This window comes from Heliangelus exortis, chromosome 8 (genome assembly GCF_036169615.1).
Source record: "Heliangelus exortis chromosome 8, bHelExo1.hap1, whole genome shotgun sequence".
NCBI classification, from domain to species: domain Eukaryota; kingdom Metazoa; phylum Chordata; class Aves; order Apodiformes; family Trochilidae; genus Heliangelus; species Heliangelus exortis.
The window spans coordinates 19356915-19369334 of NC_092429.1; the positions used below are offsets into that span (position 1 = coordinate 19356915).

The 12420-nt window shown below is 37.9% G+C and overlaps 1 protein-coding gene across 1 annotated transcript; it reads left to right on the top strand.

Moving 5' to 3' along the window:
• Nucleotides 1-112: 112 nt before the first annotated feature.
• On the top strand, nucleotides 113-9328 carry RTCA (RNA 3'-terminal phosphate cyclase). The gene is made up of 11 exons (XM_071750934.1): nucleotides 113-719; nucleotides 825-925; nucleotides 1735-1878; nucleotides 3212-3335; nucleotides 3835-3893; nucleotides 5156-5297; nucleotides 6082-6206; nucleotides 6343-6401; nucleotides 7018-7112; nucleotides 8310-8414; nucleotides 8715-9328. Exons 1-11 carry the CDS (start codon nucleotides 675-677, stop codon nucleotides 8811-8813), a joined length of 1098 nt encoding a protein of 365 aa, XP_071607035.1. The 5' UTR covers nucleotides 113-674; the 3' UTR covers nucleotides 8814-9328.
• Nucleotides 9329-12420: the final 3092 nt, after the last annotated feature.

Sequence of the window (12420 nt, forward strand, 5' to 3'; positions counted from 1 at the left end):
ACCCGGCCTTTGCCGGGACACCTGTAATAAAGTCCCGAGTGTGACTGCCTGACCGACACGCATACATCTCTCCGTGCTTCTTTTAGACATCTCGCCTCGGGGAAAATTACTCTCTCGTAACCCTGACGGCAGGAGTCCAGCCATTCTCCTTCAGCCTTCAGCAGCGGCTTAGGGCGTCCCGGGGCAGAGCAGTGCCCACGGGCTGTCGTCCCAGCAGCTGCTTTGTCGTGACTTGCGGGGTCCTGTATTTGTCACCGCCCCGGCCGTTACGTCGCGACAGGGTACAAGCATTGCCTTCTCCGGAACGCCGAGCCGCCACCGCTCTACCTTGTGCCTGTAAGGCTCTCCCAGCGCACTACGATGTTGCCTGGGCGCTGGGACCCGCCGTCTGCCCCTCAGGCAGCGCCCCGCCCCTGACTACGTCTGGCGGGCGGGGAGGTCCCTCCGCTCTGCGCCTGCTCCAGCACCGCCTCTCCCAGGCCCAAGCACCGGGAACAGTATCGGCAGGTTCGGCTGGCGCCGTTGCCGAAGCGCACCTTGGAGGAGCCTTCGCCGGCTGGCGCTCAGGGACCCGGGAGCTGCTTCGCCTCGGGCTTGCCGCCTGCAGGGCCCCGCCGGGATCTTATCGGCTTGTCAGGGGTCTCTGCGAGAAACGACTCTACTCACCGCCCGTCATGGACGGGGACAGGGTGGAGATAGACGGCGGGATCATGGAGGGGGTGAGCACCAGCGGTGGGCTGGCCTCGCCTTCTGAGGAGGGGCCGGTGGTGGTCGGCTGGGTGGGAAGTACCGTAGTGCCTGACGAACTGAGTTTTTCCTTGCAGGGCGGGCAAATCTTGCGAGTGTCCACGGCCCTGAGCTGCCTGCTGGGGCTGCCGGTACGGGTGCAGCGGATCCGCGCCGGGAGGAGCCAGCCAGGCCTCAGGTAATCGTCCTTCCCGCATCCTAGTGGCCGCTCGCCCAGGACTGTATTTCCATTGCTATAAGAAGGCAGTTTTGTCAGTGAGTTTGTGGCTCACTTACGTGGAAGGACTGAGCGCGGAGTAACGCTGGGGTATGAACGGGGTACCCCGCAGTTTCCCGGGGAGAGGATTGGGCCCCCTTCACCGGCTCCCCTCAGCTCCCATCCCTGGTCCCGGCTGGCTGCCCCGGTCGTACCTGTCAGGCACCACGGACTTAAAATCTCGGAAATATTTTCAAAGGCTATATGGAGACTGCACGGTATGAAATACAAAATACAGTTGAGGTCATGTAACGCCTCAGTGAAACATGGTACTCCGAACGCCCAGTGTTAAGATCAGTTCGTTTCTTTCCTGTTTAAATTACTCAAAACAAACGGAAATGCAAGCAGAGCATGATAGGTACATAGCAAAACTGTCAGGTCTCTTGGCTTGGCTCCAGTGTAGTCTTGCCATCAATAGCCCACTGCGTTTTTGTGCAAGCTTGTATCACATTAGGACAAGCGACTGCTCCTGCATCTCATTTGTCTATCTGGACTCTTTATAATGGAAAATAAAGCAGAATCCTATGAATGCCAAAATGGTCTGACTGCTATGCCTTTGTCTCTTATGAACCCAGAAAAAGTACTGTAGGCACCAGATTGAATCTCTGATCCTTGCTTGATCAGAAATCTGCAATTGTATCCATTAGTTGGTGTTTAGTATTTCTTTTCACATAAATGAAGAGGATGTAGTCTACCTGTATGTATTTTTAACAGCCTATTGTCATTCCAAGGCCTCAGCATCTGTCTGGATTGGAGATGATTCGAGATCTATGTGAGGGGAAGCTGGAAGGTGGAGAAATTGGCTCAACAGAAATTACTTTCACCCCTGGGAAGATTAAAGGTGGAACCCACATAGCAGATACAAAAACAGCAGGGTATGTCTGTACAGAGAAAATTACTGAATGCTACCTGCTTTTAAATGCCTTTCATAACTTTAAAATTAAAAGAGAAGACATTTTGGTAACTTTAAATTTATCATGAATGAGAGGGGAAAAAAAAAGAATATGAATACATGGGTAATGAGCTAAAATCCATGCTGCTTTAGCCAGATATATTTGACCAAAGAACTTCTAGTGTAGGCAGGATATATGTGGAAAAGTATACACAAATGCAATGGGTTTAAATTATAATTGATATGTAAGTTGAATACTTGATTTATGTTAAGCAAAAAGCAAGTACCCATGTAGTTAAAAATGTACACATTATTTTCTCACATTGGTACATTCTTGGGTCAAATGCATCAAATTAGAGAAGTATCTTAAATCCATGAGATCTAAAATAATCCTCATAATGTATTAAAGAAATTTTGAACTTTTACTTTCATACATAAAGGTACAATGTGGGATTCTAGTCTTCTGGAGCTGGAAACACTCTATCCATGGTTCTTTGAAGCTGTATTTCCTCTATCCTGTATTTAAGTGTTGTGTTCTTTGTTTTTTGAATCTGATGAAAAATTCAGTAAATGGTTTCTACCATTTTAGCTATGGAAGGCTGGTGTGAACAGTGGTCAGTTGTTTTGAAGCATAAGCATAAAAAAGAAAAAAAAAAAAGAGAAAAGAGGAACAGTACAGAAATGATTGGAAGTTAATTAAGAAAACAAAACTATGTTTTCTTTGGTTCAGATTACTCTTTACAGAATTCAAAATTTAAGTGTTTGAATCCCTGTGATAGAACTTTTGTTTTGCTGAACAAACTTACTTTTGGGAAATTTAGTTTCTAAGTTTTTCTTTATCTGTGAGTCAGTGATCTGATTCTGGGGAATCTCGTATCTATTTTCTATGGCCCTGAATTTTCTTGTATGAGAAGTTGACCAGCTACTATGAAATGTTATATTTTTCTAAATATCTTATTAAGTAAATATTAAGACATTAAAATTGTTGCCTAAGCCTTTTCTGCTTTGATTATTTGCTAGCTAAACCTACAGTTTTTATGGTCCTATTGCTATCCTGAGTAAGCTACATTACATTTACTTCAGACAGGAGTAGGAAAGATGCAGTTATTGAGGAACAAAACCCTTTGTATTTAGGCTTGCTAAGGACATAAAATTTTAAATTAGTTTTAAGACTAATAACTTTACCTCCTAGGTAATGGTCAAAATCAAATATGTAAATGCTTTGGAGAGTCATTTGCCTTTGATATTTAATGTTTCTGTGGAATTATATGGATCATGACTCCTTGATAAGTTGAGTATCTTATCATTGCTTTTAGGAGTGTGTGTCTACTGATGCAGGTAGCAATGCCCTGCGTGCTGTTTGCTGCTACTCCATCAGAACTTTATTTAAAAGGTGGGACTAATGCTGAGATGGCTCCTCAGATAGACTACACAGTCATGGTAGGGAAAATTTTTTTTTGGTTTGGTGCGTGGGTCATGCATATTTATACAATATAACTACTGTAATATTATTGCTCTTACTGCAAGTTAATTTGTAATTATGGAATTAGGCATGGCAACATAACACTATTAGTATACTGTATGAAGAGGGCAAGGAGTGTTTCATGGAATTCCCTGAAACAGGAACTAGCCAGTCTGCTTGTAATCACTAAAGAAAATTTCACTTAAAATAAAGTCTTTATTCTAGAAGTGCTCTGTGAATTGTTAAAAATTTATCTCCCTTTTTCTGTAGAAAATCCTTTTACACAAAGGGTCATTCAGAATGAAGTACCAGGAATGTCAGATAAGCTGTGTGGATGAGACTGGCTGTTTTGTTCTATAATGTAACTGAAACTTTTGCATTGCACTATTTTTTTTTCCCCTGGAAGACTGCATAGGATAGTAGGAAATTATAAATACAAAATAGATTCATTGTGGTTTTATGTATGCTTTTTTTCAGGTTTTCAAGCCAATAGTTGAAAAATTCAATATTACCTTTAATTGTGACATAAAAAAGAGGTGAGATTCGTAGACATGTGGCAGAGACAGGCTTTACCAAACCAGTGTGTGAGCACAGAGGCACACATGCAAGATGCCCTTAATCAAGCTGAGGGAGGAATTTATAATACATTAACTAATCTGCATTAGCTGCCCCTGTGTGTATTGTCACTGTATGATAAATACAATAAGGTTCTTTCCTGTCTTTTTTTTTTCTCTTTTCTCTTTCTTTTTCTTTTTTTTCTTTTTTTCCCATTTTTCTTTTTCTTTTTTTTTTCTTTTTCTCTTTTTCTTTTTTCTTTTTTTCTTTTTTTCTTTTTTCTTTTCTTTTTTCTTTTTTCTTTCTTTTTTCTTCTTTTTTCTTTTTTTCTTCTTTCTTTTATTTTTTCTTTTTTCTTTTTTTTTCTTTTTTTCTTTCTTTTTTTCTTTTTTCTCTTTTTCTTTCTTTTTTTCTTTTTTCTTTTTTTCTTTCTTTTTCCTTTTTTCCTTTTTCCTTTTTTCCTTTTTTCTTTTTTCCTTTTTTCTTTTTTCCTTTTTTCTTTTTTCCTTTTTTCTTTTTTCCTTTTTTTTTTCCTTTTTTCTTTTCTTTTTTTCTTTTTTTTCTCTTTTTCTTTTTTCTTTTCTTTTTTTCTCTTTTCTTCTTTTTTCTTTTCTCTTTTCTTTTTTCTTTTTTTCTTTTTTCTTTTCTCTTTTTTCTTTTCTTTTTTCTTTTTTCTTTATTCTTTTTTCTTCTTTTCTCTTTTTTCTTCTCTCTTCTTCTCTTTTCTCTTCTCTCTTCCTCTTCCTCTTCCTCTTCCTCCTTTCTTCCTTCTTCCTTCCTTCTTCCTTCTTCCTTCCTCCTTCCTCCTTCCTCCTTCCTCCTTCCTCCTTCCTCCTTCCTCCTTCCTCCTTCCTCCTTCCTCCTTCTTCCTTCTTCCTTCTTCCTTCTTCCTTCTTCCTTCTTCCTTCTTCCTTCTTCCTTCTTCCTTCTTCCTTCTTCCTTCTTCTTCTTCCTTCTTCCTTCTTCTTTCCATGCCTGAGTCTTCAGCTGCTCATTAGTGTTTTCTATGGGTTACCCCTGAGGGAAGCTGAAGAGGTGTCAGTTAAGATAGTTAATGTGTGTTATGAGGTATTACTGTTAGAGAACTTAATTCTATTATAAAGATTTCTAAGGTACATATCAAGAAAATTCATATGTGTAGTAACAGAGAACATAAAAATGTATAGTTAAATATGTGAATGCTCTTTTCTTGGTTTCCTTGTGATCTTTGCATTTAATTATATCTGGCAGTGTTTGTAAACAGGGGCTACTACCCTCAGGGAGGTGGTGAAGTTGTAGTCCAGTTGTCCCCAGTCAAAGAGTTGAGCCCAATTAACTTAACAGATCGTGGCACAGTGACAAAGATATATGGGAGAGCATTTGTTGCTGGAGCACTGCCTATAAAAGTAAGTGCTGATAATAGCTCTGATAGTACCCAACTTCTTATATCTATAACACTGCATGTAACCTATTTAACATTCCCCTACTGTATTCCACACAGTATTAATGCTTGGACTTTTCTCCAGTGAGAAATTTGCTCCTTTGAAACCCTTTCTATTATTTCTGTCCTGTCTGTGTCTCCAGAGAATGAGTAGAGGGAAATTCTTAAGGCTCCTTCTCACACACAGGCCAGGAATTAGAGGAATGAAGAGGAGTAGCAGAGTTACTTTTTGAAGAGTTGTGGACTGCTGGTCTTAATATCTCCAAACCTATGAATATTGGCTATGATTGGACCACAAGGATGGGATAAGCTTCCTCTTGCCCCCCACCTGTCAAAATGTTATTTTCTGTATTATATCTTCTAAGATATTAATATATCCTGTACATAATAATTGTGGGTTCTTTATTTTATGTTTGTTTTTTTAACAATATATTGTCTTGAATTAATCAAGACTAAAATAAAATCTTTCTCACTATGAATGGAGAAAAGTTCTGGAATTTCTGTTTATATTAAAGCTTCTACATTCAACACTATACTTGCCAGTTGTTCATAATTTAATGTTACCTTAATTTTGTGGAAAAATTCTTGGAAGATATAACAGATGCTTGATTGTAAGGGTATTACAGCAATCCTTTGTTTTTCTAGTTATTAACGTAGCCCCTTTATTCAGGGATTCACTGGTGATAATGACTTACGAAGAAAAAGACATAGTTACATAATTTAATGATTTTTACCTCTTATGTTGTTAGCTGGCAAAGGACATGTCAGCAGCAGCAGTGAGATGCATCAGAAGAGAAATCAGGGATCTTTACGTTAATATTCAGCCTGTTCGAGAACCTGATGATCGAGCCTGTGGGACTGGAAGTGGAATCATGTAAGATAAGCCCAAACTTTCTATTGATAACTGTAATGTTGCTCATTGATTACTTAGACCCTGATTGCATATCTGATAAATAAAGTGTAATGTGAGTGATCTTGTTCTTAATATTGATTCTGTTTTTTCTGCTTAGTGTTGTTGCAGAGACTTCAACAGGTTGTTTGTTAGCTGGGTCATCACTTGGCAAGAGAGGTAAGGGTTCCATGAAGTATATACCCCTTTCAGATTTCAATTAATGTGCTATTAAGAATTAGGAATCTGAAGTATAGTCTTTCCAAAGATCTGATGCTTTAAGTGTTGTATTTTAAAATGGATGTTGTTTAGTAACAATGGACAGTAGAAATAAATGTAGTAAATGGAATCTCACACTTTGTAGTAAGCTGCTTCTGCAGTGACAAAAATGACAAAATGTTAAACTCACCTTTTAACAGAAAAGATTGTTAAGGATCACTGAGTTGAAAATGTTTCTGGAATTTAAGAACATACAGTCTTTGATTTACTTATGAATGTTTTTTTTTCAGCGAAACTAGATGTGTATCTAGATTAAAAGCATTAGAAATTATTTTTGTTTGAAATGGTTTGAATAAAATGTTTCTCTGACCAAGTGGAGCTCCTTCTTTCCACTGCTTAGGAAGTATGAACTATATGTCATTATAAGATGAGAGGGGTTTTTCAAGCAGACATTTGAGGCAAGAGCACAGAAATAAGGTTGAAAAAGTTGATAAATTCTTATTTTTTATTCCTTCTGTATTTTTTAAACATTAAATAATAATTGGCAGCATCCTAATCTCCTGGATTCCTTTGTTAGGAAAGAATTCTGACAAGGTTGGCATTGAAGCAGCTGAGATTCTGCTTAAAAATCTTAAGCATGGTGGAACTGTGGATGATTCTCTGCAAGACCAAGTAAGGCTCCTGAATATGTTCTCATGTAGTTGAAGTTGGACATGCGTTACTTGTAGAGAATATAAATCCAAACAGGGAAAGAATGTGGATTTCAGAGTTAGATGGTATATCCATAGGTAGGCAGGCTTTACATAATTATTTGATAATTAGAAGTCTTAGGAAGTTTCTGGGTGTGGTCACAGTATCATTAGGATTTGCAAATTACATACAGATTTTAATAACCACAGATGCTCCTGGCTTTGTACCAACACTTTCTAAATTTTCCCTTCCTGTAAATATTAGTAGGTGTGGCAGAAAGAGGTGGGAATTTGTTTCTGTTTGGTGCTCTGTGTAGTGGAGCAAAATTAGCCTCCTGGTTACATGTTAAGAATTATACTCAGTGAAACCCATAGAGAACAGAATATCCAGGAAATGCTGGGTTTCTTCTTCACCTGATTTAATCTGAAGACCCTCCACTGTGTTCTATTCAGTAACACAGCCTGATAAGAACCTTGGGCTGTTCTAGATAACTCTTAGGTGTTAACCTGGCCACACATTACTGTTATCTTGTATAGCAGGAAGTGTGTAGGTTTTGGACTCATCCTACTTTTTCCAAAGTGTGCAGAGTAAAATTGGTGGAAACATGCCACAGCTGGACTGTGTGCATGGGAACTGCTCAGAGTTATATCAGGCTTTACTGAGTACTTGCACGTCATGGTGATATTTGTTGATCAAATAAAAATTTTTAAAAATATCTGTCTTGTGAATATGTGATCAGAAAGTGTTAGCATTAAGAAAACTCTTCCTGAGTTGTTTTGGATTTGGTTTTTGGTTTGGTGTTGTTTTTTTTTTTCCCTAAAAGCAATCTAACAGTATGGAATCTGTCATGACTTTAGGAATTCTGGGGCAGGAGGGTGGAGGAGAGCAAATTGAAATGTACAGAGGAATTCAGTGGCAAACTCCACTGAGAAAAAGTAGCAGCCCTTCTGTAATAGGCATTACAGCAGTAATTTCCAAGCTTCTTGACCTTTGGGTCATGCTTAACACTCAGCAGCATGAATTTTTACATCTACAGACATTTTGCATGTTTTCCTTTTTTTTTTTTTTTTTGCTGTCTTTTTCTTTTTTGCTGGTGGTTTGGTTGGTTGGTTTTTTGGAGTATGTTCCTAGGACCAGAAGAATTACTTAATAATTGCCTTTCCCTCACTTTCCTTTCAGCTTATCATTTTTATGGCGCTGGCAAAGGGAGTGTCTAGAGTGAAAAGTGGACCAATTACACTTCATACCCAAACAGCTATACACTTTGCAGAAAAGCTAACAAAGGTCAGTCCAAAAGTTTAGGAAGTTTTAGCTACTTCTTGTTACCCAGTCACAAGGTGACATACTGTTTAGCAGGCACTGTGAAGTGAACTTGATCATTTACCTGTAGAAAGTGAGCATACTTTAGAAAAATGCTTTTAGAGTGTTTAGATACTTTTACTGTCTTTATTTACATGGATTTTATTAACTCAGTCAAAGCTCTAATAAATAAACAGGTCAATATAATTATTTGGTATCAGATATTGAATATTTAATCTTATGTATGTTAACTTAATTAGTAATCTACTTCTAATCCTATTTTAGGCCAAATTTACTGTAACAAAATCAGAAGAGGAAGATCCCAGCAAAGATACCTACATTATTGAGTGCCAAGGAATGGGTATGAGAAACCCAAACTTATAGAGTTTAAAAAAAAAAAAAAAGAAAAAAGAAAAAAGGCAGCAAGATGACAGAAGCAAAACTCAATATACCTCAGTGATGTATCACACTACATTTCAACAGATGTGTAATATGCATGTGAACAGAAGGAGCCTTCTCTCACACCTGAGTGATTTAACTTCAAGGATGATGACTTTATCTTGGAGTGCTGAGAATCAGCTATGTGAAAAATGGAAAATTTTTTTTCTTTTTATTATTAGCAACAAAATGAGTACAGAAAGGCCAGAAATCGCATACATTGTATGTATTTGAGAGCTTCTATTAGAAGCTTTGACAACTCAGATTCACAGAAGTAGAAGATAGCCACTTCCGTTTTGAAAAAAATAATAAATTGTTTCAAAAATGTTTTATTCTTTGGGGACCTTTATGTTATGAGGTATATGGAATGAAGTGCACCATAAAATCTGTATCACTGTTCTTCCTTAACCATTTTGCTTAAATTGTGCTTTAGGAAATAAAGCAATATCACCATATGAAAACCTGGTATTTTGCTGTTATATCAGAAGGTTGTGTTAGTGTGAGATGGATACGAAGTAATTTTCGAGAAGTATATTTTCTTTTTCTCCCTACAGGAAGCACACTCCATGCATAAAATAATCTTTTGAATCTTCCCTTTGCATTTAGTTTAAAAAACCTTCTCAGGCAAGCTAAAACAACGTACCAGGTTACATCCCAAAGACAAAATATTAACTATTATATGATTGCACCTGCAAGTGTCCTTCTTAGCAGACTGAGTCACAGCTTTCATCAAGCTGATGTTGTTTGTTATTTTCAAAGGGAGTACTTAGCTTCAGCTGAGAGGAGGGAGCTGTTGAACACCTCAGTTTACACACACAGATACATCCACGTGTGTACACTGAGCACTGCAGATGCATATGGGTGTACTTAAACATAAAATCCAGTTGCATTATCCCCCATCTGTGGGGTAAGTAAGGAACACCTGCCCACCTGTCCTTGATGGTGCTACACAAGCTTCTTCTCAAGTAAAAGAAAGATAGGAGAGATAGGGCATAATTTGTTTTATTTATGAGGAACAGAATCACAGAGTTGAAAATACTTAACCAAAAATATAGAAATATGCACTCTGGATGTCTGAATTGATTTTGAGTTTTTCCACAGTCCAGTTCACAGCCTTTGCTCTAAGATCTTTTTTTCTCTCATTTGTGACTTCACAGCTTGAACTTAACAGCTGAAGATACAACTTTAAGTATCATTTGTCTTCCTAGTTAAGATAATTCAATGACTGTGAATTTCTAACACAAAAATAATCCTTTGCCAATATATAAAAATGTTCACTAACAACTTCTTTAACAGTATCTTTCTTCTTAGGGTTCTTTCTCCCCCTCTGAAGTGGGGATGTTCAAAATAGTGATGTGTTATTAATTTCTGACTCAATAGGAATTCTTTTACTCCAATAGTGGGAATGGCCTGAAGGAGGCAGCAGCTACCTGCTGAAGTTTGTTGTTTACCGCTGCTACTCGACTGCCATTGAAGGGCCTGTCTGTGCTGCTATGATTTTCAATGTTTCCTTTTGGAGGAACTCTGAGTGTTTTGAGGTTTTTTTGATATTCAAAGAATATTCACAACTGGCCTTCTCACCCTGTAATCACTGCTTCACTTTAGCAGTTAAGTCAGAATGACCCTCTTGCTTGCCTTTTTGCCTTTTAAGAATTCACAGATTCTTCATGGGCTGTGAGCATACTTGGATGTTAATGCCCAGATTGCTTAAAGACTAAATAAATCAGCATCAATATGTCCTGTCTTGTTAGGAAAGCTATATGAATAAAAGCACAGCTAAATTAAATCATTTCAATTTAGGCAGACTTGTATGTGTTTGTGCTCACATACATACTGCATTTTGTATGAAAAGTAGAATCAGCTTGTGGATTATTTTATATCTGGTATCAAAGGCTGGCTGGATTACCTCTTCATAGTGTTTCTCTTTACTGCCTTTTCTTTGTTTCTGAGAAAACTTCGCATACCTGAGATGCTGTCTGCAGGGCTATAAACATTTTTCCCATGTTCAAAAATGCCCAAGACCATCTTGGAACAGTTACAGCAGAGAAGAAGAGCTAGTGAAACCCTGAGAGAACCAATTCACATCAGAATTTCTAACTCTATCCAACAGTTCTTGAAATCAGGCCTAGCTAACTAAAAATTTCTCTGGAAAGAAATTTTAAATGTGCAGGTTTTGTTTCAAAGGAAAATGTATTAACAAAACCAAAACAAAATAAAATTCCAGTGAACAAAAATTGCCCATTGAAAAAATGAAATGCAATTCATGTCTTCCAGATAGACCTACAAAAGCATATAAATGCTCAGCCAACTTGTATCTTAATTAAGGTATTTTCCAGTCAAAATTATTTTATGATTTAACAACAATTAGCAAAACCTAGGTTGCCAGCAAAAATCCTCCTCTTAGTAGATGTGCAATAGTCGCAGGTCAGCAAGACTCAGCTATTCCTGCACCTCCCCACTCTGCCTCAGTCTGTTAAAAAGAGCCATTAATCACTGGCAGCCCTTAGCAGCTTCCTTGCAGGCCCATTGGAGTGTCCAGCCCCCTCTTGTGACACGGCCTCAGGGGTCACCACTAGCTCAATGGTGTGCTGGTGAGCTGTCCTTGCTCACTTTTGTCATCGTAATGGCTGTCCCTTTTTGCCACCCCCACAGTGCTTCCAGGGTTGAAGGAACCTGGTGCTGATTTGATTAGGCTTTAATTGCAACCTTTTTCTCCTCAGGAAAAAAAAAACCTTTTTCTCCTCAGGATTTAGAAGATCTCTAGATGGAAGACACCCTCAACAGATTTTACTCTTCAATAGGATAGCATTTCCAAAACAATTTTTACTCTCAGAGATGTGCAGAATTTTATTAACCAGGCCCAATTTGCATCCTGTCACTTCATGGTGACCTGATACTAGCACATGTTTATCATACTTCCTGTTCTTTTTCTGTATGTAATAATGAATTACTCTTCATTCCCTTTATGCCTGAGCAAATTGCAACTGAAGTAATAAAATTCTTAAAATTAATTTGGAACTACTAGTATCATTTGTATTCTACTAAGATGCTATTTTTCCTTTTCAGTGGGTTTTGCATCATAAAACTTAAATTCTCTGGGCTTACATTTACTTTCAGTTCACTTAGATTTTAAATCTACAAGTCAAAACATGAGCTGCAGTTCTTGTTACATCACACTCTGACATTGCATGTGCTGTGTGTACTTAGGCTTAGATTTTACAGCATAATTAATTCTTAAAATTAATGCACTGTGTGCAAATTAGTTGTTGGCAGATAGTGGTGTACCTTTTCTTTTTTTAAATTCCCTGTCCTTTCTGAATATTAACTAATAGTTACAATGCATTACTCAAAGCTTTTTAACTTTTATTTATATCCATTTACAATCATATCACTTCAGTAATAAGGTTGGATTAAGTCACTTGTGGGAATGTATTAACCTTTTGTTCAGGAAGAGATGAGACATTGCTTGCACCTGCTCTGCAAATATGCACTGGGTTTTCTTATGTTAATCAGGCACATTTGAATCTTATATAAAAACTTCAGTGTGGGTGTA

Bases quoted from the DNA above. Each gene is read 5' to 3' on its own strand.
- RTCA (XM_071750934.1), top strand. From the start codon at position 675: ATGGACGGGGACAGGGTGGAGATAGACGGCGGGATCATGGAGGGG. The intron at 6,402-7,017 runs GTAAGGGTTCCA...TTCCTTTGTTAG, and splicing joins GTCATCACTTGGCAAGAGAG to GAAAGAATTCTGACAAGGTT. The intron at 8,415-8,714 runs GTCAGTCCAAAA...ATCCTATTTTAG, and splicing joins TTGCAGAAAAGCTAACAAAG to GCCAAATTTACTGTAACAAA.